Source organism: Budorcas taxicolor, chromosome 16, assembly GCF_023091745.1.
Source record: "Budorcas taxicolor isolate Tak-1 chromosome 16, Takin1.1, whole genome shotgun sequence".
In the NCBI taxonomy this organism is placed as follows: Eukaryota; Metazoa; Chordata; class Mammalia; order Artiodactyla; family Bovidae; genus Budorcas; species Budorcas taxicolor.
Genome location: NC_068925.1, coordinates 4,827,957 through 4,853,972, shown reverse-complemented (window position 1 = coordinate 4,853,972; position 26,016 = coordinate 4,827,957). Strand labels below are relative to the sequence as shown.

Here is a 26,016-nt window from a genome sequence, read left to right as displayed (position 1 = left end):
GCCCAGGCCAGGCTGCAACCCAGCTGAGGACAGAGAACCGCCCAGAGGCCTGCAGAGCAATGCTCCCAAGTTCCAGACCCTTTCTCTCCCCACACATCTCTGCTGGTTGTTTGGAGCAAAGGAAAATAATCCTAGTTTGGAGAAAGAAATTAAAATGACAGTTTTCTTTCTTGAACCTTCTCCCTCACCCCATGCCAGCCTGGGAAAGACTGTCAGACGCTTCTTGAGAGGGTTTCTAAAGGCCATTATTGGCTTCTGATTAAAGGGGCGTGTGTGAGCAGGGCTGGCCTTCTTTGACCCTGGAGGTTTAGAACCCAACCTGAAGTCACACAACCAGTAGAGACAAAGATGGTTCCTTGTTTCTGGTGTCTAGCTTACTGAATAACATGGATTGAGCCCCTGTTTCCAGGGGCCAGGGGAGATGCTGTGTCCAGAGCCCTGGCCTGCTGGGGCAGGCCATTTCAGGGCTCAGTTAGTGACCAGACAGTGCCTGAGGAGGGTGTGAACACAGGGCTGGAGCAAGCCCTGCGTCATAGGCAAGGCGGGGAAGCTTCTTGGAGGGATTGAGCTGGGTGACGCAGGCTGAGGAGTTTACTGGGTCAAGCAGAGGTGTTTTAGGGGAGCCAGAATTCCTTAAACCTGACCTCAAATAGTTGTCTGGTGCCTATATGCAAACCTTAGTCCCTCAGGTATTCTCTGGGTCCTGACTCCCACTCCCTCCCAGGCCCATTTGATCTGCCCAGGTGTCTGCACCCCAGGGAAAGGTAGGGTCCAAAGGCTCTTTCCCGGTCCACTGGCTTCCTGGGGTTCAGGCTCCAGGCCTGGTTTCTGCCCTTGTCTCTCTTCTCCCTCAGGCCACAGCCTGGTGCTGCTTTGCCAGGATGGAGGTTGGGAGAAGCACAGCTCAGCATGGAGGCAACTGGGTGTGTCTTCCCGGAGCAGCGGTGGGAGCCCGCTGGACCCGTCAGAACCAGTCAGGACCAGTCTCCCCTGTGGCCAAGTGCAGCCGCTTCTCTGTTTTGTCTTTCCTGCTGGCAGACAGACTGTGTGGGCTCTTCTGAGGCCCCGTGTGAGTAGGAGCGTGTTGACTCTGCCCAGATTGTCTACAAGACCTTAGTCAAGTCCCTGGACCCTGACCTCCTATTTATTCAATTGTAATCGGTACTCTGGTCTTCCCAGGTGGCACTAGTGATAAAGAACCCACCTGCCCATGCAGGAGACATGGGTCGCGGGTTTGATCCCTGGGTCAGGAATATTCCCTGCAGGAGGAAATGGCAACCCACACCAGTATTCTTGCCTGGAGAATCCCATGGACAGAGGAGCCTGGTGGGCTATGGTCCACAGTGTCGCAAAGAATCAGATATAACTGAGGCAACTTAGCATGCAATCTGTACTCTAGGGTCTGTCTGAGGCCCTATGTGTGAACACGCTTTGTGAGCTGTAAAGCACAGCACTGGTGTGAGAGTCCATTAACTTGTGGGAACCCTCAGACCCCACAGTTAGAACAGGAAGGCTATCTCAGAGTTTATTTTTCAGGCACCATCTTCCAGCTGGGGATTCCTAACCCGGGATCCAGATGTTCTTCAGGGAGCGCTGGTGTCATTTGCAGGGTACATTTTCATTTGAGAAGGTACATTTTCAGGGAAGAGGGTGCCGAGTTTTTCATCAGACCCTCAAGAGAGTCCACAATGAACATCTGTTGAGAGCCATTGCCTGAACCTTGGGCTTCATCCCTGGAGATATTCTGCCAGGGAACCCTGACCCAAGAAGGCAGAGGGGCCTCCAAATCGTTGGAGGCCACAGTCACACAGGCTGGGTGACCTGTGTACCCACTCAACATGGACATGGCTGGACATGGCTAAACAGCCACATGAGTCCAAAATCGCCAGAGGTGTCTGCTGACCCCAAGTTCAGTGCAGACCAGCAAGACGATAGAGCTCATGGGATCTGCGTCATGGCAAAATTTAGGAGGCGATGATTCTGCACTATTCTCTGTGCTGGCCTGATTTTGGCTGGAAAGCCAAGTCCCATTCTAGAGACCACGTTACAAGAAAAAAAGCAGATAAATGGAAAGGATTCCAGAGGACATAGGCCAAGGTGTCAAAATGTTTTAAATCCAGTCTTCTAGGAGGAATGACTTTGGTTGAGAGCAAAGAGTTATAGAGTAGAGAAAGACTGGGAGTGGATATTAAATTCTTGAAATAGTATCTAGTGGATTCTATAGGGAGGCAATAGAAACTCAGCGAGTAGACAGACTGGAGCTCTCCACTTATTTGGTCTGGCGAAAGGGAATAAACTGTGGGGTCCAAGCTCTATCCCAGAAGAAGAAACAATGACCACTCCTCCTCTGGGATTCAGGGAGAGTTGGTGTCACCTTGTAGAGGCGAGAAGGGGCAGGGCAGGGCAAAACAGGCCAGATCTGGGATCCTGTGTCTGCTTTCACAAATGAATTCTTCTCTAACTGCCTGGATCCCCTGCGCTTGAATCCCTCCCTCCTCGAGCCTGATGTTCTTCAGAGGGCGGCACCCAGGGCTGGGTGAGGACAGAGGAAGGGACTAGTCTCCAGCCCCCTTGACAGACAGGCTGGGATGTCCTGGGCCAGGCTGGGGGTGGGGATGCAAGATGGCTCATTGGTGAGTCACCCCTGGCTATTGTCTGCTCCTGCTCCCTCTGGGGGAGGGTGGCTGGAGCAGACGAGGCCTCTGGCCAGCTGGGCCTGTGGGGACAGGTCTCCCACGCCTGGCCTCACAGCTCCGGGGCCCCTCCTCACCCACCACCCAGCAGGCAGGGCCCTGGACCGTGTTGAGGGGCGTGTGTCCACCTCCGCCACTCTTCACTAAGGGCGGGGGTCACACAGGGCAGCCCAGGGGCACAGCCTGTGGGAGAAGCTGCCCGGCCCGTCTGGCACAGCTGAGGAAGCTGGCGGGCGTGCCCCCTCTCTGGTGACCACACCTGAGCCTGCCCGGTGCGCCCTCTCCACCACACCCATCCCAAACCTCCTTCCAAACTTGCTCTCATCAAGCAGGCCTGTCGAGCGCCGCGCCCCGCCTGAGGGCCCCGGGAGGGCCCCGGGTGAGCGAGGTAAGCGTCGGTTGGCCCCTCACCAGGGCCTGGTCTGCTCTGAGGGGCAGGCAGGCCTCCCACCTCCAGGCGAGTCTGGGTTCCTGAGGCCTCCTGGGGTTGGAGGTCGCAAAAGTGCCGAATAACGGGCAGTTATATGTTTGGAGACACTGAGGCCCTCAGAGAGCAGATGCAAGCAGTAGGCTGCTGAGTCTGCTGCAGGGGGGACTGCTGTCCTCGGGGCCGGGCAGCCTCTGACCCGGGAAAAGCCTGAGGGGTGGGGCCGCCATACAGCTCTGTGGCTGTCATCCTTGCTTCTCTGCTTCTCTGGGGGCCCATGTGAAGGTGCTCCAAGGGGCAAAAGAGACGGGTGGCCTGTGGGGACAGCAGGGTGGGCCCCGGAGCCAGACACACGAGGTCAGAACCCCGGTTCCTGGAGAAGGAAGTGGCAACCCACTCCAGTATGCTTGCCTAGAAAAATCTCATGGACAGATGAGCCTGGTGGGCTTGTCTATGGCATCGCAACTTAGCAACTGAACAACAACAGCAACACACAATCAGGCAGATTGTGATTTGGGGAAATAGTTCTTGATGGAAACGTGACATGAAATGAAGAGTGAAGTGACCTAGCAATATGGAATACAGAGTTTTGTAAGAAATTAACGTTTGTGTATAGAATAATAATTGCCAATATTCAAACAATAAAGTCCATGGCTAAAGAAGCTCCGGAAAAAAAAAGAACCCCAGTTCCCGCCACCTCCTACCAGCGGGAACTTGACCCGTGACTAGGTCTCATTGAGTCTCAGTTTTCTCACCTGCAAAATGACAACTGCTTAGCATCTCGAAATGCAGAATGTACTTCAGCACGCATCTAGCGTCTCACGGAACTCTCACAGGAACCCTTTGCGGTGAACGCTGTCTCCAACCTTCAGATGAGAAAACAGGCTCAGAGGTCACACCCGCCGTCAGGATCCTGGGAACCCCGTGAGCGGTAGAGCTGGGACATCACCTGCGACAGTCTGATCCCAGGGCCTGCGCTCTGGGCCGCCCCACTATTCCGTTCCTTTCCCCCCAGGATGGCTGGGAGAGATGACGCGTCAAGTGAGGGAAAGGCCGCAGCACCCCCGCCCCAGGCCTTGATGAGGTGTCACAGGGCGCAGAGCTGGGTGAGGGAAGACAGAGAGAGGGGATCCGGGCCCAAGGCAGGGGCCACTGAGAGGGCGCAGGGTCCCGGGCGGCATCACTTCCGGTTAGCGGTAGGGCGGCGCCGGAAGTCTGCTGGAGGCAAAGCCGGCTCAATGGCTGCCCTGTGGTTAAAGCGGCCGCTCCGTGTTCCTGAGCCTGGGGCGGAGGAAAACCAGACTCGGGAGCCACGTGTGCCAAGCTGCCCCCAGGGCTTTCCTCCGGCAAGGGACATTTTTACTCTCTCTGCCCCATACTGTTTGCATTTTTTACACCAACTGTGCATTATTTGAATTTTCTTTTAAAGAAAGAATAAAGGTGGGTGGACGGCATCTTCTGTTTTGGAGTTTTCTCCAATTTTCTACAACAAACATGTGTTAATGATCTTCAGGAAATGCTATTTAAATGAGATTGTACGTGTAGTGTCTGGAGCAGCACCCCCTGCCATGATGGAAATGTGCCCCATCCGTGCTGCCCAGTACGGCAGGCACCGTCTGCAGGAGACTCCTGAGACTTGAAATGTGGCCAGTGCAGCGGAGGAAATGAATTTTTAACTTCATCAAATTTTTATTAATTTACATTTAACTTAAATAGGCCTGGCTTTTGAGGGTTCAGTAAGACAGACAGTGGGTGATGATGCTGGGCTTCAGAAGTAAGCTTTCTGCCCTGTCCCCATCCGAACCCCTCCTGACAAGGGCCTTCTTCCCACCTTCCCTCTCCTCCCTGTCTGCGGTGCTTCCTCTAGTCAGGCTGGAGTCTGGACCCCCTCTGCCTCCCTCAACCAGCTAACCTTCCTTCTCCGACCCTGTACAGAGTACAGGGGTTCCTCAGTCAGACCCTTCCAGGTGTGTGTGTCATCTGCAGTGAGAGCTCAGACTCAGCTGCACCTCACTGTGGCCATCTCGAGCAAGTCACTGCGCCTTTCTGGCCCTCAGTTTCCACATCTGTATAATGGGAGCATTGGCTAGAGGTTTCATGAAGGCCTCACGGCCCTCACTTAGCTGCTGAAGTCACAGGCTAGGATAACTGGGCAATGGCCAGGAGTACTGGTCACTGCTGAGCAAGAGGGACTTAGGTGACAGAAGGGACTGTCTGGCTGGAAGGCTTCCGGGGCATGGGGGAAACGTATGTGATGAAAGGTGTGTCATCAAGGGACGAGAACTTTGCTAACCCAGCTCTCCTCTGGCAGCTAGATGCTCTTTCTTAGATGATAGCTTCACTGTAGCCGTTGCCGAGCTCTATTGTCATTTACCTATTTTTACCTCCATCTTTCTGGATAGATTTTGAGATGTTCAAAGGGAAAGAGTTTGTCTAGTTCACCTCAGTATCTTCCATCTCTGACATAAAGACCTTCGGTGAACAGATGAATACATTGTCTCTTTGGATCTTCCCTAGCCTTTTCCCTCTGGGGTTGGTAATAAGCTCTGTGCCTCAAAGGACTCAAGCTGGGGGAAAATAGAAAGTCAATGAAATCTGTAGAAAAAAATTTTTCCCTTTTTCCCTCCTTGAAAATGTTTTTTCCTCAATCTCTCAGACCCTAACCTTTTTTTTCTCTGGCAGAGTAAATAAAGTTCTCTGAGGGATAAACTAATTCATACTAACGTGAAGGGCTCAAGGTTTACTTCTCCTGGGGGCACCTGCATTTGTACATGTAAGAAGCAACACTTATGACTGTGGGTATCAGGTTTCAATTACAGGCAGTGGCATTGTCAGCAAGCCTGGGTTTGTCCTGGGGCTGCCATTCACCAGCTGTGTCCATGAGTAAGTTCCCCTCACCCTTCTGAGGCTTGGTTTGCTATCTGTAAGTGGAGTCTTATGACATCTCTCTAGTCACCCTCTAGGGTTATGATGGAGATAAAATTAATCCATGCACACAAAAAGCATTGTGAGCTGTGAGTTCCTGGCTAAGAAAAGGGATTGATATTGCCATGGCTTTGGGCCAGGGTGGGGCCTCCCCACGCCCTCAAAATCATACCTGAGCAGATGACGGCCGCATGGAAGCCACCTCCTTTTTGATCTTATAGCTACCAAGCGGACAAGAAAACCCTGGCACCTCTCTCATCTTTATCCCCACCGCCAGGGGAAGGTAAGAGGGAGGCCAGGAGAGACTTCAGGGCCAACCCAGGTCTCCCACGCACCCTCAGCCGCCTCCCACCCACCCTGGGCATCAGCAGTTAGGACCCCAGGGCTGGAGCACTAGTCTCCTGACTCCTGTCTGCCTGCGTTCCTGCTCACAGACCTCGCCCAAATCAACCCTCCCCTCCAGCACTCCAGTCTGCTTCACAGAGACACATTCTGAATCTCCCAGACTCACCAGCTTTATCAGCGTCTCCATCCTAAATTCTCCATTTGTGTGAAGATAGGGACCCTAAGGCCCAGAGAATTTGCGTGATATTCCCAGTACCACACAGCATAGTTGAATGTGAGCCCCCAAGTTCCTAGTTTTCCAGATTGTCCCAGCTCTCCCTGCCTTATCTCCCCCAACTCCCCGTGCCTTCCCTCTCACTTCTAAGCACAGACAACCCCTCTGAGACCCCCAAGCCTCAGAAGTTCTGGAGTGGGGTTCCCTTCCCCTCTTTCTGCTCCTTCTCCCGGGAGCGGCCTTAGAAGCCCCTTTCCCAGGTGATCTGCCCTCTGGGGTGAGGGCCGGCAGTATGATGCCTGAAACACTGCATATTCCTGCAAGCCTTCCGTGATGCCTCTGCCTCACCTGCGAAACCAGGGCCTGACCGAAACCATCCGCTACAGTACACTCCCCCTGCTTGCCTCTTGCCTGACGGGTGTTCTTGCCCTTTGCTTGTCCCGTGTTCAGAGAATCCTCTTCAAACTTCCCCATCAGAGTAGAGCTCTCACTCCCTGGGCCTCCTCCCACCCCCAGCTCTGCTGCAGCGTTTATCTCTTCCTGCCTCTGTGTGTGTGTGCGCGTGCGCGCGTGTGCGCGTGTGCATGTGCATGTGTGTGTCCCCACACTAGGCCATGGGCTCCCTATGGATATGGACCCTATCTTGCTTTCCTTTTTGTCTCCAGTGCCTGGCACAGAGTAGGTGTTCAAAACTGCGCTTCTTAAATTTCATTGAACCCAAGGCTCAGGGAAACTGGGGGCCACCCACCTGGACTCCAGGCTGCCCAACTGTGATAGGAGCTCCAAGACCAGCAAACGGAGAGGAAGGAACAGGATCCCTGCTCAGCCCCTTCTTTCTCAGCACGTGTGCTGCTGTTTTCCAGGTCTCTCCATCCCTGGCCTGGCTGAGAAGATGAGGAGAGGACGAGACTGAGACACACGACAGGTCTGTGCTGGTGACCCGTCTCTTGCATGAGTTTTTTTAAGTCCCAGTTTCATGGGAAGTCCTCTCCTCCTCACCTCCATCTCAGCTCTGAGTGCTTGGGCCTAGGCTGGGCTCACTCGAAAAAGAACAAAGGGACCCAAGAAAGCAGCACCAAGAGAGTTTGGCCTTCCTTAGGAGCCCAGAGATCAGAGCGCCCCAACCAGCCTGAGAGCTAGACCTTTCTAAAGCTTTACTCTGGTCTTACCAGCAATGCGCTGAAATCGCTCTGAGAACAAGGCAATCAAAGAACTTTCTGGCTGGGCAGCTGGTGGGCAGCAAGGCAGCTCCCAGCTCCTTTGGGAGGTTGGCTCCAATGCTTCTGCCTGAGGGCCCCTGCTGTCCCTTCTCAAGCCCTGCCCAGGCCTGTCCCGGAGCAGGTCAGAGCCTTCCTTGGGGACCCCTGGTGGCCTGCTGCCCCAGGGAGACACCCAGAGCTTGTGAAATCTCCTGTGCAAGCAGAGCCACTCAGTGAGTGGCTCCCCGGAGGCAGGGTCATGGCCAGGGTGGCCGGTCCAGCACCGCTGGGCCCAGGACAGTTAGCCTTGGGAGGTGGGGGCCCAGGGATGGGCTGCGGGGGGGTGCAAACCTCGGGGAGGACCCACACTGGGAAGCAGAGCTGGCATCCCCGGCCTGGACCGTCCTTGCTGCCGGCTGGATGACTCAGGTCCTGCCAGCAGGTCTGGATGTGCTGTGGCAAGTCCAGCCTCCCCCCCCTCCCCTCTCCTGTCTCAGCACTCCAGGTGGAGGCCGGGCCTCCTCCTTCCCACTCTGCTGGGAGGGTGGCTGCAACGCCTCAGCCTGAAGGCCACCGCCGGTCACTTTCTCAAGCCCTGCCCCAGAGCAGGTCAGAGCCCTCCTCTGTGGGGGACCCCAGATGGCCCAGCAGCACCTCTACAGGCATCTGCCTCAGAGAGAGATTGGGAACCTGGAGGGCAGGCACCCACATTTCACATCTTCTCCGAGCCTCACGAGTGCCCTGCCCCTTAGCCGGCCCAGGCGTCCTTATTTCAGACGAGAGGACAGAAGCCTGCAACCTCATAGCTAGTGCCGAGTCGCTGAGCGTCCGCTTAAACCTGAGCCTCCAGATACGGATTCTCAAGTGCACACCAGGGCCCATGGTCTGGGGGAGGCAGGGCCCCCCACACTCACAGGTCCTGGGCCAGGCAGGCCTCACCTAGTCCTGGCTCAGGCTGGGGCCTGATTCCTTGGGACTGGATTTGTCTATAGGTCTTAGGGTAAAGGTGTCTGGAATAAGCAGGTTCTCAGCTACCAGGGAAGGGGAGCTGTGAGCTCCCCTACTGGGCCTTCAAGAGTTGAAGGCCACAATCTCCTTAGTCACCCTCGGCCTCGCTTGTATCTGCGGGGTCTGCTGTAGACGTCTCTTGAGCAGTTCTGCACTTGAACATCCCCTGACTTCAGGAAGGAGGAGGAGTCATAACTGCCTCGGGTTAGTCCTTTATCATGTTCTAGGCACCAGACTGAGGTCTTGACACACAGAATGTCTTCTCCTCTGCACCCCAAACCTGCGAGCCCAGTATCGTTTGCGTTCCTATGGGCAGAGGAGGAAGCGAACGGAAACACCGGGGACCTGGTCTAACCTGAGTGGTGGTGCTGGATTTGAGCCCAAGTCTGCAGGCGCCAAAGCCCAGGCTCTTACACGGGAAAGCTGACCCCACCTGAGGGCCCTGCCACACAGATCCAGCAGGAGCCCTGGCTAAAGCTCCCCTCTTCCCCCACCCCAGGGCTCCAGGTCTCTCCTCCCCACCCTGGAATCACCCTTGAGTAGCTCTGCGTGGTGAGGATTAGGCGGCCACCCTCTGCCTCCTGCCGTCAGAGGTCTTTGGTCTTGGCCCAGGCTGCACCTGCTGTAGCTCCACGGTCTCCACGCAGCTGGCACAGCAAACAAGCCAGCTCCAGGCTGGCCAGCTACCAGCCAAGTGCTGTTGGAGCCCCGGCCCCAGGCAGTTCTGCCCCCGCCCTGGGTGGCTGAAGCCGCGGGAATGTGCCGGCCAGGCCGAGCCCTCCGAACCCCAGTGTGGGGCTTGGGGCTGAGAGGACACGCGACCTGGGACAAAGGCTGCCTGCTGTTCTGCAGTCCAGAGGACAGTGGGCCCTGATTCAGCGTCTCACTCTGTGAGCCCAGGCGGGTGAGGCAGGTGGGTTCAAACGAGAGCAACTCGTCCACAGTTTACAGAGTGCAGGGAGGCTCGGACATAAACACAGAAGGGCAGCGACTGTCAGAAGGAAACTCAGCTCCTGGTCAGGCTGGGCTTTGCACGAAGCCCCTTGTCACAAAGAGGCCAACATAAGGCCTGCCAGTTCCTCTTTTTTGCAGAAGATGGCTCTGTAGGCAGGTGCCATCCCCCTCCTCGGGCTGTTTGCTTTGCGGCCTCAGGATCTGCTGAGAATGTCCCCCCTCCCCCCTCCCACTCGGTGTGGACTGCAGCTGGCAGTGGCATTGAAGAACCAGTGCAGAGAAGGCACCTGACCTTGGGGAGGAATGTGTGAAATGTCAGCAGCCACCCCCCACCTGGGGCCCAGGAATGCGGGTTCCTGGCCCAGCAGCCCGTGGCCCCCAAGGGAGGTGCATGTGTGGCTGGAAGAGAAGGTGGGTGTGGGGCCCAGGAATGGCATTGTTGGAAGGCCCTGCAAGGTCACCGGGTGAGACTCCCGCCTGGTTACAGAAGGTGAAGCTGAGCTGTCCAGCTGCCCTCCTGGAGGTGCCAGCCCAGCACTCACTCCGATCCAATTAAGGGCACAGTCCCTCACCCCTAAAGGCCCCTGGAGCCCACGGCCATGGGTACAGCTGTGACTTGACTTCTCAGACCTTCAGAACCACAGATGTCAGAGCCCTTCATCCACCCATGTTGCAGATGCGGAAACTGAGGCCCAGAGAGACGGGAACTGGCCACAGGAGCACTGACTATGAGCCAGGTCTCGGGGGTGGGGGGTGCTTTCGCTACACCCCTCCCAGTTTCATGAAGCCGGGGGCGTCTCCTGCTGACAACGAGGGGACTCAGGTGGGCCCACCAAGCTCCCACAGGTTTCCAGCTGGGAACCCAGCACCTTCCGCGGGTGCCCTTCCCTGTCAGGGCAGACACTCAGGGCTTGGCCTCTGTGCTCCGGCTCCTGGTGAGCCGGCAAACCTCTGCTCTAGCCACACAGCATTAAGGCCAACCCAACTCCAACCGATGCTCCTCCCTGGGACTGAAACCCAAGGAAGTGCTGAGTAAGGACACTGCTGCCCTCTTGTGGCCATGCCTCGGCATGACTGCTGTCCTCCGGGCCTCCAGTGCCTTCTCTCCGATTCTCCTCCTCCTAGAAAGCAGTGGGGGCCAGACAGGGTGGGCACCATCTCACCCCCCTATCACCAAGGCCAGCGCTTCAGCTGCAGAAAGCAAACGGGAAGGCTGGATCTGCCGACGTCAGATCTGAGAGGAAGGAAGAAGGTCTCATTACCCAGAACACTTGAGTGTTGGGAGCAACTCGGTGGTTTCCACGGAAACAGCCTAATGACCAACACTAGACAGGGTGGTTTGAAAATCTGGAGGATTTATTTCTCGGGAAGGTCCACAGCAACTGGCAGGCACTCCCCTCCCCTGTTCCCAAGAGGTTCTCTCTCCTTTGGTGAGAGAGCCCCTCTCTTCTCGGAAGTGCCCCTGGGGAGACTGGGATGTGGAGAGAAACCACACGCAACACTCCAGAGCCTTAAAAAAATACAGCCACAACGACCTCCCCCACACGAGTACACACATAGAAAATAAACAGACGTATAAAAGAGGCTGGCCCCACCCCCAGCCGGGACTACCCAGAGCTAAACCGACGGAAGTGCCCGACGGCCAAGACGCGGCGCTGGCTCAGAGAGGGCACCCAGGAGGCGGGCAGGGGCCCTCTCCCTGGAGCTCAGAACAAGGTACCAAGGAACAAATAAATAAGTAAATAAATAAAGCCCTAAGAGCTTGGGCTGAGGCTTGGGGCCCCCAGGGGCGCCTTCCCTGAAGAGCAGATCCAGTGACCAGCAGAAAGAAGAAGTGGGAAAACACAAACCCAAAGCCGCACCCACCCGGCCTGCAGAGCCGGCATCCGCAGATCCCAGAAGGGCCCCACCCAGGACCCAGCTCTGGAGGAGGGAGGGGTGAGCTGAGAGCCTCCTGGGCCGGGGAGGCCACCCATGCTCCTGCCTTCATCCCGACCATCTCCACAAGCCGGGGCTGGAGCTGTCTCCTGTGTGGGCTCCCCCCCAGGAAAGCTCTCTTCGGCCTTCCTGACCCCAGGCGTCTGCTGGGAGAAGTCCTGCTGTGATTGTAAACGATCCAAACAGTCCATCCGGGTCCTTAGCTCTGCGTGGCCACAGGCATCTCCCCCACCTCCTGCGGGGGCTACACTTGACGCTCCCTTCAGGCCAACAAGGAAAAGGCATCAGACAGAAGAAGCACACACAGAGAAGGGGGCAGAAGTCGCCAGGACGGACAATTTGGGCAGGAGGTCAAACTGGACACGTGAAGATGCCCCACAGACTCAGGAGCCCCAGGGTCCCCCCTGGCGCAGCAGGGGCCAGCGGGGAGCTGGGGTGGGGGGGGAGCACGGGGCCCTCAGCTGGGCAGCAGCACGTGCTCCAGGAGGTAGGTGAGGGAGTCCCAGTGCTTCCAGAGCAGGAGGAGGCCGAGGGCCAGGAGGGCAGTGCTGGAGACGCGTAGGCGGGTCTTCATGAGCGGCGTGATGAAGCTGGCGGCGGTGGACACGAACACCAGCAGCACGGCCATGAGCGCCAGGATCACGCTGATGAACTTGCCCAGCAGGGCCCGCGCGTTGGCGTTCTCCACGCCCTCCAGCTGCACTACCTGCTGCTGCTGCTGCTGGAGCTCCAGCTTGGTGACCCGGGTCAGGCAGGACTCCACGGCCTCCTGCAGGGGCACAGGGGCGGGCGAGCTTAGGGTGGGGAGACCTCCAGTCCGAACCCCACCTGCTCCTCAGGAGGCGATGATGCCCAGGGCGCCCCCCTCCAGAGGGTGGTCAGCTGCAGCTAGGGGCCCCGGTCCTTTCATGCTGACTATTTGGAGAGGCTGAGGGGATGTGGAAGTCTTGATTAAGGGGAAGGGGCGGAAGCAGCCTGCTCCCAGCTTCCTCTCGGGGCTGATGTACCTGGATGTCCCGGGCCCTCTCGTAGGACTGGTAGGCCACCTTCTCCTCCATGCTGGCCAGCTCCTGCTTCAGGTTGGTCATCTCATTCTGGTGAAGTTCGGTCAGGTCATTGAGCTGTTCCTCCAGCCGCTCGTACCTGGCAGAGGGAGAACGTGTGACGCCAGCCCTGGCTCCCCAAGTCTCCCATCTCCTCTCCCAGGGTCAATGTCACTCATTCTCAACAAGGACTCAATCCACCCCGTGTCCAGACCCGTCCAATTTTAACAGCAACAAGAAAGCTACTATGTACACAGCAGGCTTCCCAGGTGCTAGTGGTAAAGAACCCGCCTGCCAGGGCAGGAGACATAAGAGACGTGGGTTCAGTCCCTGGGTCGGGAAGATCCCCTGGAGAAGGAAATGGCAACCTACTCCTGTACTCTTGCCTGGAGAATCCCATAGACAGAGGAGCCTGCTAAGTCCTAAGGTCGCAGAGTTGGGCACAACTGAAGCGACTTAGCACACACATGTATATACACAGCCCTTCTTAGAGGCGGGCTCTGTGCTAGGCACTTTAGCTACCTTGCCTCCTGGGGTCCTCCTCACAAACCTTCCGATAAGGACTAGCACCATCTGCACGTTACATCCGAGAAGACTGAGGCCCAGAGGGACTGGGGACTGCCTGAGAGCACAGAGCTCACGGAAGGAGGGTCAGGGCCTGACTGTCCACAGCCCAGGCCCTGGGCCTGGGCTAACGTGCTCCCCTGGGGACAGGGACCCAGACGCACAATCCCTGTCCCAAAGGTACAGATATCAGAGGACGACTGTTACGTGGGGGCACTGAGTTTTCAGACAGGTTTCTCCCCCCATTTTCCAATCCTTCTTCAAATATGTCAAGGAGGAAAAGAGCTATCTAAAGAAAAACTCTCCAAGGATCCCAAGGAACAAGTGTCCAACGCCACGTGCAAGGCGCAGAGCAGAGCAGAGCCAGCAGAGGGAGGGGGTGGGGGCTCCAGCTGATCCCAGGCTGGCTCGCTGGCTCCGGCCAGACGTTCCCACGGACCGCGCCAGATACCTGCGCAGGGCGCAGTCCTCACAAACCCTGTGAGCTGGGATTCACGTTACTCCCGCTTCACAGATGAGGACACCAGGTGTAGAGAGCAAGGACTTTGTCCAAGGTAAAGAGTGGGAAGAGTAGAGCTGGGATCCAAACCCAGGTAACCTGCCTCTGGGGTCAGTGCTCTTAGCCAGAGTCTCTCCGGATAAGAAGCTGGCCCCTGCCTCGGTTTCCCCTTTTGCACAACCACCATGTAATCAAGTAGGGATGCCATAATGCTCCTTCCAGAGGCCCCGTCATCCTATCTTCCAATCGCCCTGGAAGCTGGTGGAAGGCTCCTGGGGGCCTCCTCCTGGTCCCTTCCAGCAGCCCATGGCGCTGGGAGATGCTGCGTCTGCTTCCACCACTGAACCTGAAATCCGGCCCCTCTCACCGGCGGGACGGGGCGGCGCGGGGCGGCGCGGGGCGGCGCACGCACCTGTAGCGCTCCTCCTGCAGGCACTGGGTCATGTAGGTGTAGTCCCTCTGCAGCTGCGCCTTCAGGTCCTCCATCGAGTCCTCCAGATGCGACTGGCCCTCCTTGATCTCCCGCAGTTCTTCCAGCACAGCGTCCACGTTGCCGGGGCCCCCGTACAGCGGGCCGGACTTGGGGCTCCCGGGCGCGGCGGTGGCGGCGGGCCCGGCCCCCGAGTTGCTGCCCGCGCCCGCCGAGCTGGCGCTGGCGCTGGAGCACTCGTCGTCGCTGGCGTACTTGGGGCTGGACACGAGCGTGGCGCTGCCGCTCAGCGCCCGGGCCGCCTCCTCGGGGGGCCCGTCGTCCAGGGGGTCCTTCAGGTGCGCGATGTTGTCGGCGCTGCCGAACTTGTTCCGGATGAGGCTGGCAAACTCCCGGGGCTTGGATACCACGGCGGAGTGCGTGGCCTGCGAGAGGCCCGAGAGGCTGCCCTTGACGCCCTCCACCACGCCGCCCCCGAAGCCGCTGATGCCCGCGCGCACGTTGGCGCCCACGTCCTTGAGGCCCTGCTGCATGTCCCGCAGCACGCCCTTGGGCTGCCGCGACGGCCCGTTCTGCTCGATCTCCCTCAGGCGCCGGCGGTAGTGCTCTAGCTTCTTGTGCAGCTGGGCGATGGTCTGCGCCGACTTCTGGTTCTTCTTCTCGAACACCTGCTTGATGCGGGATGCCTGCTGCTTGTCGGCGTTGTTGGCCAGCTTCAGGTACTCCGCCACGTTGTCGTCCCGCGCCTCCTGCTCGATCTTGATCTGCTCCGTGATCTTCAGGATCTTCTGGTGCAGGTGCTCGATAGCCGCCTTGGTCCGCTGGGGGTCTGGGGCCCCGTCCGGCACGTCCAAGCTGATGGGGCCATCGGCGTCACCATGGCCGGGGCCGCCGGCAAGGTTCAGGGCCAGGAAGTCCCCCTTGTCGACCTGGGGAGGAAGGCAAGCAAAGAAAGCTACAGTCCATCAGGAAACCGAGGGAAGGGGGGTCCCCGGAGCCTCTGGACTTGGTTTCCCTCTCTGGAAAATGGACGCAGGATGAATAGGAAATTTTTAAGGAAGGAGTTCAAAAGAGTCCCAGCAGTGACAACAGAATCCCCTCCCGCCGTCATTTATGAAGGGCATGCACACCTGCCCCCTGCCTGATCCCTACCACGTCCCTGCCATGCAGTTGGGCAGACCTGCGCCTCCTTCGGTGCAGAGAGTTCAAGCAGCTTGGCTGGGGATAAACAGCTACAGGAAGATAGAACCGGCAGCCCAGGATTCTTGCTGCCCCATCACATGGACCAAGCAGGCCCGAGGCTTCACCGTTATTCCATGCTATTTCTCAGGGAGCAGACACACCATTCCCCTGGACTCAAGCATCCATAAGGCTCCTGCCTGGAGCAGTCCTCTCTCTCAGGCTGACCGGAGCCTCACTTGGGAAGTAACCCCCACTTTCCCATGTGGGCTTCCCGGGTGTGGCTCAGCAGGCTCCCCAGTTCTGCCGATGCCTCTCCCCGTCCTGCCCTTACCTTGCCGCTCCCTGGAGTCGTCAGCAGCCTCTTGCACTTCATGTTGGTGGGGGCGCCTGGGCCCGCCCTGTCCCAGAGCAGGCGAGGAGCGCACACCCCTGCCTGCCAGCGGGGTCTCAGGGGGCTTGGGTCCCAGAAGGCACCCACAGGCCGAGGGACGCAGGGCCCAGGCGAGGGGCCGGGGGATACCTGCCGCCCAGTGTGGAAGGAGCTGAACGGGCGGCAGGGAGAGGACAGTGCCTTTTCCTCTCCGGCAGGCGGGCTCCCCGGGTGCATCAGGACAGCACGAAGAGAGGAGCCCAGAAAGGAGTCAAGACGGGGGGTGGGGCGGAGCGAGGGGCAGGAAGGGGCACAGAGGATGGGCGAGGGGTGACAGGCTGGATGGAAACGGGCAGGCCTGGAGCCCCACTCTCCAGGGCCAGACCCCCCTCAGCCTGCTGGAGGACCTCGGTCCACAGCCGAGTCCCCAAGTGTCTTATCACCATGCAGCAACGGAAGCAGCAGGAAATAGCTCAACCCCATGTATTTTTACACACAGCACACCCCAGGACAGCGGCCGGGTCGGATCGTTCGCTCTCTATGTGTATATTGTGGTGGGGGCAGGATGAGATATACGTGGGGGAAGGGGTTAAACACAAACAAAGTGGCCCCTTCAGCTCACGCAACGGAAGCAGCCCGTGCCAATTACAGGCAGAAGTCACTGGGCTCCATTTCTCGCAAAGTACAAAGTTACTGGAAAACACCATGAAAAACAACAGCCCTGCCAAACTCAGGAGGCTCCCCTGTGGGCTTCCTCTCCAGCCTTCCCAGGTCACTGTGCCACTGGGGATGCTGGGAACAATACCATCCCTTCCCATCCCTCCTAAGGTCGGGACTTTCCTCGTGTCCCTGTGCCCTCTGCCAGGTGCTGGTATCTTCATGACTTTGCACACCAGAGGAGCCCACACCGATCCCGAGGTCTACTCGCTGCATCACAGACTTCAAACGGCATCCTGCACTTAAACCCCTTCCTCCAGTGCTGCTCCCTACAGTGATGGCAAACAGACGGCCTCTGGACCTTCCTGACCCTCGGTCTTCCCCCCTGTAAAATGGGGACACTCATATCTCTTCTCAGGCCTCTGGTGAGGGGCATGCCACATGATGTCCAAGGGCACATGGCACAGTGTGGGCACACAGGTACTCACCTGTGCTGGCTGGGTCTGGCAGCACAACTTTGTGTGGTGGAGGAAATGAAGTGTATTTAAAAGATGATACCAAAAAATTCACTCATCATTGAAACTATGAGACAAAATTAAATTCTATATGCAACACAGCTTTTAATACTAACTCATTATTGATTCGGGGATTTTTGCAGAAACTAATACTTGTGGCTGGCAGTTTGCTGCACAGTGATATGGAAACCTCTCTGGTCAATAACGTTCAGGTAACAAAAGATGTTGAAAGTGTTAGTCACATAGTTGTGTCCAACTCTTTGCAACCTCACGGACTATAGCCTGCCAGGCTCCTCTCTCCATGAAATTCTTCAGGCAAGAACACTGACTGCTGCTGCGGCTGCTAAGTCGCTTCAGTCGTGTCCGACTCTGTGCGACCCAATAGACAGCAGCCCACCAGGCTCCCCCGTCCCTGGGATTCTCCAGGCAAGAACACTGGAGTGGGTTGCCATTTCCTTCTCCAATGCATGAAAGTGAAAAGTGAAAGTGAAGTTGCTCAGTCGTGTCCAACTCTTAGCAACCCCATGGACTGCAGCCTATCAGGCTCCTCTGTCCATGGGATTTTCCAGGCAAGAGTACTGGAGTGGGGTGCCATTGCCTGGAGAGGGTAGCAATTCCCTCCTCCAGGGGATCTCCCTGACCCAGGGATCAAACCCGGGTCTCCTGTATTGCAGGCAGATTCTTTACCATCTGAGCCACCAGGGAAGCCAGTAGAGGCAAGGCTATGGTTTTTCCAGTGGTCATGTATGGATGTGAGAGCTGGACCATAAAGAAGGCTGAGCACCAAAGAACTGATGCTTTTGAACTGTGGTGTTAGAGAAGATTCTTGAGAGTCCCTTGGACTGCAAGGAGATCCAACCAGTCCATCCTAAAGGAAATCAATTCTGAATATTCATTGGAAGGACTGATGCTGGAGCTGAAACTCCATCAGGCCAGGAGGAGAAGGGGATGATAGAGGATGAGATGGTTGGATGGCATCACTGTCTCAATGGACAGGAGTCTGAGAAAATTTTCTGGGCGACAGTGAAGGACAAGGAAGCCTGGTGTGCTGCGGTCCATGGGATGGCAAAGAGTTGGACACGATGCAGCGAGTGAACGACAGCAGCCAAAGATACGTCTCTGGTCAGCAACGTGTTAAAGAACTTGACCCCTTTATAAGGCCGCTTTCCAAGGTGCTTTCCAAAGAGACTCAACACTTTTCCTCTCTTCCACTCCCTTCACAGGAGAAGGAACAACCAGAAACGATTGTGATCGGACTGCTTCACGGCCTGGTGCTCAGCTGGGCCCTGGGCTCGTCTTTACAAAGAGGAGCGCGTCAGTCCGCCCACTGGAGGAGTGTGGGAAGACCTAATGAGACAGGGACTCAAAAAGCCTGTGAAAAGCAGAAGTTCTTGGGATCACAAGGGAGTGTAAGATGGCAAATTCCCTGCCTGTCCTGGCTCCAGCCTGGCAGCTCTGAGCCTTTTACCCCTCGATCTGGCGGCTCTCTAGCTTACAAGTAGAAAAGCAGAGTTGCAACTGGCTGTGAAATCCCTGTGAATGAGAACAGACACTCCAGGAAACCAGCAGGGCTTGGTGGTGAGCTCTTCCTCACCAGCCGGCCCTCTTCTCTGTCGTGGGGCCCAGACTCAAGCCGGGGGGTCCCGCAGCAGGGCCCCAGCTCCCTCCTGCCCCTCCACTGAGCCTGCAGCGTCTGGTCACCTCAGGTTACAAAACACCCCACTTTCTTCCTCCGTCTCCCCCAAGGGAGGCAAGTAGGGAGTTCTCCACTCCCTCACGCCCCCCAGCACATCCCCCAAGCCTGCAACACCCTTTTAGAACTAAAGAGAAACAGGGTCCCCAGGGAAAGAGAGCCGAGGAGGCTGCAGACAGACGGGCAGAGGCTCAGGGAGGGATTACGGTTTAACAAAGGAAGGAAAATTAGAGCATTAGGAGAAAAAGATGAGAAAGCTGTTAAGAGGGCCATAACAAGCAGCCCCGGAGGAGAGTGAGATTTGCCCCCCAAAAATGAAGAAGAATGGCAACAAGACAGGATGCAGGACCCATGCAGGCCACTAGAAAGGGCACGAAGAATGCAAGTGGACACTGGCTTAGAACGCTGGCTCTGTCCCTCACCGGCGATTTGCCTTTGGATACGTCATTAACTTTCCTGGGACTCAGCTCCACCCACCTCGACAGATTGTCGGGGGAATGAAACGAGTCCATGAGGACAGTGGCCGTGGTGCGGGCTTGGGGCACAGACACAAGCCGCAATCAACCGACAGTGCACACCCACCAGGACAGCCATAGTTTAAAAAGGGAAATAGCGAGGGCTGCCAAGGATGTGGGGAAATCAGAGCCTTCATACCGTGCCAGTAGGAATGCAAAATGGTGTACCCACTGCGGAACACAGTTTGGAGGCTCCTCAAAAAGTTAAACACAGACTTATCACATGACCCAGCAACTCCACTCCTAGGTACACCCACAAGCAGTTGAAGGTGGGTGTTTAAACAAGCACTGGTGCACACGTGTTCACAGCAGCACTAAGCCAAAGGGTGGTGGACACAAGTCAAACGTCTGCTGATCACTGGGAAGCAAGTACAGCCACACTATGGAATATTACTTGACTATACAAAGAATGAAGAAGGACTGATACACGCCACAACACGGATGAACCCCAGGAACACTAAGTAAAAGGAAATAGATACTAAGGGTCATATTCCTTTTATATGAAATGTCCGGAATAGTTAAATTCTTAGTGACAGAAGGCAGAATAACGGCTGCCAGGGGCTGGGGAAGGGAGAGATGGGGAGTGGCTGCTTAACGGGCCTGGGATTCCTCTGGGGATGATGAAAGAGCTCTGGTGCTAGACAGAGGTGGCGGGGCTGCACAGCCTGCGTGTGCGAGGCCTGGTCCTCAACCTGCCAGCCTGCGCTGCAGGTCCAGCCCGTGTCCTGTTACAGAGTGGGTGGCAGGAGGGTGTCTGGCTCCTTCCTCTTACAGCCACATTCTGAACACAGCAGAAGCTCTCACTCACTCCCTCAAAAGAGGAGCAATACAGATCACCGAGCTGCAGGCCGCTAGCAGGAGAAAACTCCCAGGGCCCACCGGCCCCTGAGCACGGCGCTGGGTGGGCTACTCGGGCCCCAGCCCTCTGTCCAGGCCCAGCCACCAGCACCAAGGCCTCCTCTCCCCACTCACCCGTCTAAGAGGCCGGATGCTCTGCAGGTGCCTGGCCCCACGACGAATCCCTGAACGCTGTCGGACGCGGGGCAAGTTCTAAGAAGAGGCGAACCGTGAAGGGTGAGCCCTGCTTCCTCCATGACCCCTACCCACACAAGCCGGCCAGGAGGCTACCAGCAGGCAGTGGTGCTCCCTGCTCAGGGCGACTGACAGCCAGGGCTGAGGGTATGGACACCAAGGTCCCAGAACTGCTGATGGATGCTCTGGGAGAGCCAAAGTGGGGCACTGCCTGCGTCTGGGATGCAACTCTCCCTACTCGTCCCCGTGCTCTGGTGAGACCCCTCCACACACACCCTCATACAAGGCTTCACAGCGCCTCGGACTCTCCTCCCTGCTCCCTTCCAGCAGCACCCAGTGAAGCCAGATCAGGCGCTCCGCCAGATTACAGGGCTCCCTGCCCAGGCTCCCCGGGGCCTCCCAAGACTCCCAGGTCCTCCGGGGCCTGAGCCCACGTCCTCGGGTTAACCCCACTGGACACGGGTCTTCCTCACACGTGCTAGCCCAGCAGCCTGGGTCTCTGAGGCTCTCATGAAGCCTGTCCGTTCAGAGGGAAAGGGCACTAGCGTGTCGGGGTCAGTTTCCTCAGCAACAGTACATCATAAACATTCTTCCGGATGGGCCACGTGCACAGTCACACCTGCAAGGAGTGCGTGCTCCACACCTGTGCTCCGAGGCTCCCCGCCTGCGACTCCCCTCCTCAACAGCCCTGCCTGCATTTACAGAGTGCTCCCTGCTTACAAAGGGGTCCCCAGGGCAGGCTGACACAGAAGTTGGGGCCTTCCTGTTTTAGCTCCCTGTTCAGGAGTCGAAAAGCCAATGCTAAGGTCTGTTTTAGGAAGCAAAGGGGGAAAGAAGCGTGTGGCTCCTCTGCTTCCCTTTAGGAGGTCAGGGTGGCCCCGACATCCTGGGCCAGGTGGCCTGCGGTCCCCTTCCAGGGAGGAGAGCAATGGAGTCAGGCGTCCATCCCACCTTGTATGTGGGTCTGGCTGGGCGGGCCGAGCCCACACAGGGTACTACCTCTGGGCAAGACCTGGGCCAGCAGAGGCCGAGAGCCCCGCAGGCAAGGGTAACGGGGTTGTGGGCCGGGGTGACTCAGCAGAGATGCCTCCATCTGCTGACTCCTGGCCCCGTGACTGTGATCTGAGCACCTTTCTCAGAATGGAGAGCACACAGACTCCTCTTCCACTGGCTCCCCGAAGGAAAGGGAGGGGAGTCAGGCCAGGGTGGAGAGGGGCAGTCATGGCCGGCTAACATCCCTCTGCCCAAACAGGCAGGTGCCCCTGTGATGAAGCTGGGAGGGAGGCAACCTGATGTCTCCCATCCGACCTGACGCTCAGGCCAGAGCAGGCTGGGAGGAGGATGCCAACCCTGGGTCCTGAGTCGGTGGCTGGCCCGTTCTTCCAGATCAGCAGGTGTGGCCTGTGGGCTCTCTCCTGCTGCTACGGACAGGCAGGCGTGTGAGGCCACTCACCCCAGCTCTGGAGCATAATGACCGCCAGCCCAAGCTGGCAGGGGAGGGCCGGGAAGGCGAGAGTGAGGAGGGGAGGGCACCACCTTCCGCTGGCGCCTGGGAGCCGAAGCAGCTCTGCTCCTGAGGGCAGGGAGGCCAGTGTTTAGATAAAGGGGCACACGTGGGGGAGCACACATGCATCTGGGTCTGGAGAAGAGGAGGATGAAAAACTCCTGCAGTGAGGCCCCAGGGATTCGAGGGCAGGCGCTGAGCGGGGGCTGGCTCCTGACGCAGCGCCCCGTCCTCCTGGTACCCCGCCCTCAGCGGATTAACCAGGAGCTTTACCCTAGGGCCAAGTCCACACAGACGGGGAGACTCACCCCCTCCCCATTCCGTGCAATGCCCACAGTCTCCAGGCAGTTGGGCACTGAGGCTTTGATCAGCCTTCCCCGGCAGCCCAAGGGTGCCCGCCCACCCTGGTCCTAGGGGCAACTCTGCCTGGCAGAATGTCACAACTCTCACCCAGCCCTGGGATGCCAGTCCTTTCCTTGAGACCCACCCCCAGTTCTGGTCGGAACCACACCCTCGGCTTAGCGGCCTCCTTTCGCCCTGCTGAGCACAATGGCCTTCTGTCCAGCGGGCGGCCTGTGATCCCCTCTGCCTGCTCACCCCTTCCGCCTAATTTCACGGCAGCTCCTGTGGCCTGAGTGGAGTGACACACTCTGCTTGTTTCTGCAGGGCTCCGTGCCGGACTCCCCTCCCCCAACCCCAGGGCCCTGCCAGCGTCCAGCGGCCCAAGCGTGGAGGCCTGCTGGTCAGCCCTGCCCCCTCTCCCATCTTTCTCACGCAGACCCCAGAGGAAAGGGGCTGCACCCCGAGAGAACGTGGGGAATCCGACTCATCTGACACACTGCATCTCTCCTGCCCCTGCCCCCGCCAGGGCCTCACCTGCATGGGCACTGCTTCCCGCAGCCGGGCTGGCGACGGGGTGCCAGGGGCTCTGAGGGCCCAGCCATCCGCAGGCGGTGCCAGGGCCCCAGGGTCACATTCCCGGGGCAGCACGGGGCTGGCCAAGGGAAGCCGGACTCTGCGGGCAGGTGTCCCGGAGCTCCCGGGCTCTGCACCCGCCATCTCCAGTCCGAGGCCAGGCCTGGGGATTAGGGGCGGATTGCTCGGGGAGATCCCCCCGCCCTGGGGCTCACAGCTGCTCCTTCCCATCTGGGAGGAGGAAGGGAGATCACGGAGCAGGGGGACCGAGCTCTGATGAGGGGCCCCCCCACAGCGCCCGTGCAGCTGTTGCCACTCTGAGTCCGGTGTGCAGGGGGACATCTGGGTGTGACTGACAGCTCCTGCCTGCAGGCAGGTTACAAAAGCGCGTGGTGACTCGGTTCCTGTCTCTTTCACCCGCCCAGACGCATGCTCGGCTTCTCCCACCTCTCATGCAGGGGTGCAGACGCTTCTCGCCCTCAGAAAGCCCCCTCACAAACAGGCACGGCACCACTGACTCCCTTCATCAGCCTCAGAACAGAAGCACACCTCCCAGCCAGGCTTCCAGGGCGGAGGCGAGCTCCTCAAAGCCATACAGGCTGGAGCCTGGAAGGGGCTCCCTGACAGACCCCAACGGCCGGGCCAGCCTGAGGTCCTCTGCCCCTCTCCCTGCGGCCCTGCCCACTACTGAAGGCACCCTCACTCCCCAGACATCCTTCCTACTCCAGTGGCTGTCTGCAGGACAGCAGCCAGCCTCACCCGGGGACTTTCTCTTCTCTGAGATCCTAGAAATCTTTCTGCGCTGGGCACTACTGGCTTCCGCTTCCCATTCCTCACCCCACCCCTCAGCAAAAGCGCCCAAGATAAAAAGATGGATGGCAAACTCACAGCCTTCTCCTCTTCCTTGGACTTCATCTTGCCAGTCCCAGCAGGAAATCCTGCGAGTGGCCAGCAGAGGGAGCCAGAGATCCACAGGTGGGGCGCGCACGCCGTGAGGAGGGCGCGGGGTGGCCGGCGGTGTGCAGGGTCTGCTGGGTCCAAGGACAGCCTCCAACAGCAGGATCACCAGTCAGAGATGACGCAGATTCTGTGCCCACTGGGGGGTGACGAAGGACTCGGGGCTTAAATATGAAGGATCGGCATGGATCATGCTGACGGGGCGGTCCCCGGTTCAAGAAGGTGCACCCAGATAAGGGCCCAGTGCTATCTCCAGGCCCCACTGCCAGGGCCCTTAGCCAAAACACCAAGAGCACGAGTCCCCACACCCCGGGCTGGGGGAACCCTGACAAACATTTGTGGTGGCGATGACCTGGGGTCTGCGAGGACAGGAGCCCAGCGAGGGCACAACACACAGATCCCAGTTTGGGGGCCGGCTCAAGCGGGAGACCCAGGTTCGATCCCTGGGTCGGGAAGGTCCCCTGGAGGAGGGCATGACAACCCACTCCAGTGGTCTTGCCCAGAGAATCCCATAGACAGAGAAGCCTGGTGGGCTACAGTCCATGGGGTTGCAGAGTTGGACACAACGGAGCAACTAACTCTTTTTTTCAAGCATGTGCGTCAGGGACACATGGGGTTAGGAACACTTCAGCAGCTCCTCTCATCTGTAAATGACCTCCTGCCTAGGCACTCGATTTTCACTCCATGCTTCCCTGGTGGCTCAGACGGTAAAGCCTCCAATGCGGAACACCCAGGTTCAATCCCTGGGTCGGGAAGATCCTCTGGAGAAGGAAATGGCAGCCCACTCCAGTACGCTTGCCTGGAGAATCCCATGGAGAGAGGAGCCTGGCAGGTTACAGTCCATGGGGTCGCAGAGTCAGACACAACTGAGACTCTCTCTCTCTCTCTCTGGGCACTGCGCGATGCTCCTCTTGCGTAAATGAGTCGTAATGCTCTGAGACAGGCAGGGGTCAGATCGTAACTATACCTGGCCCTTCACTGTGCCTAGCATAACAGGCATGTGTAAAGACCACCTGACCTACCCCACTGAGCAGAGATGGAAGGCACGCCATCTACTGCAGTCTGTCCAAGGTAGCCCCGGAAGCAGCCTGGACTTCTCACTCAAGACATCCCTCCTCTGCCCCCATCCCTTCTAGGCTCTGCCAAGCTAGTCTTTGTAGCCTTTCCTTACAAGCGAAACAGTGGGAGGGAAAAAGGAGAAGGCAGGAGCCCAGAGGCGAGGAGGGGGCTGAGTCAGCCGAGCGGTGGGGCTCTCACGACACTGTGCAATCTCACTCCTGGCTGCTGGTGTCAGGAAGGCTCAGAAACACCGGGAAGAAGTCCCTTCCAGGCCTCACTGCACCAGTGAGCGCACTCACTGCACCCCAGGGAAGACCCCAAGGAGGCGTCTGGCATCCCCTCGACGGGAGGCTCAGCTCGCCTGCAGGGACACCTCACCCACCAGCACAATAACTGGAGAGCAGGAGAAAGGAGGGTGGAGCTCAGGGCAAGAGAAGAGACAAACAGGAGCCGGGGCATCTGCCAGGCAAGCCAGCTGGGGCGAGGTCCCTTCTCCTGGAGTGCCGGTTCCTGTCCTTACGTGTTGAGGATGCAAAGCTTCCTGTTCTAGGGGTGAGGAGCAGGAGCCCAGGGCACCGTGATGCAGCGGGGTCCCATACCGGCTATGGGACCTGGGTCAGGTCGGTACAGGTGAGATGCAGTGTCCACAACTGCACTGGGCAGAGCAAATGAAAGTGGGGCTTGGAAAGTCCCAGCAGAAGGGATTGTGTTGCAGGAAAACATCTTGCTCCCTGGCTGCAGACCTGTCTTTCAGTGGCAAGGCCGAGGATCAGGTCCGAAGGCCTGATGTAAATCCGCACCCCGCCAACTCGCTCCTGATGTACCCTCCACAAGCCCTGTTCACCCCTCTTCACAACGGCAAGAAGAGGCGGCGGCACCCACAAAGCAGCGGCTTGGAGAAAGAGGCCTCAGGGATGAGACTGGTGGCATCAGGAGCCAGAGGAGAGGGTGGGCGAGCTGAGGCCTGCAGCCTCTGCAGCTGAATCTGGTTTCTCAGCTGCAAAACTGTACATATGACTGTTACCTCCCAGAGCTACACTGGGGATCAAAGGGGAATATGAGTAAAAATTCCTGACACATCTTACGTTTTACTGAAATCCGTGAGTCCTGAGGCCCCTTCACATGAGTATATACACACACCCCACAGTCACTCTAGGAGGTGCGTGGAAGCGTGCACTTGGGACAAAGCCAGAAAGTAGCTTCTGCAGAGCACGCTGAATTATTCACTAGCTATGGATATTGCCCAAATGGAGCAAAGCTGGGAGCGGCGCAGGCGGACGCGGAAGAGCTGCACTAAAGCAACAGACCCTGCGAAGACAGGAGCCCCAAGCGTCTGTCCTCGCACAGACAGGAGGCGCCCTGGGCACCTGCCCCCAAC

At 58.0% G+C, this 26,016-nt stretch overlaps 1 protein-coding gene across 1 annotated transcript in view; it reads right to left on the bottom strand.

Annotated features, from left to right (window-relative positions):
• Positions 1-11,112: 11,112 nt before the first annotated feature.
• The window catches only part of TMCC2 (transmembrane and coiled-coil domain family 2), a 37,440-nt gene continuing 22,536 nt past the window's right edge, over positions 11,113-26,016 (bottom strand). The window contains exons 3-5 of the mRNA XM_052653715.1: positions 14,222-15,168; positions 12,711-12,846; positions 11,113-12,472 (exon numbers count right to left, since the gene is read on the bottom strand). Coding sequence (XP_052509675.1) covers positions 12,161-12,472; positions 12,711-12,846; positions 14,222-15,168 — 1,395 coding nt within the window. The 3' untranslated portion in view covers positions 11,113-12,160. The remainder of the gene's footprint in view (positions 12,473-12,710; positions 12,847-14,221; positions 15,169-26,016) is intronic.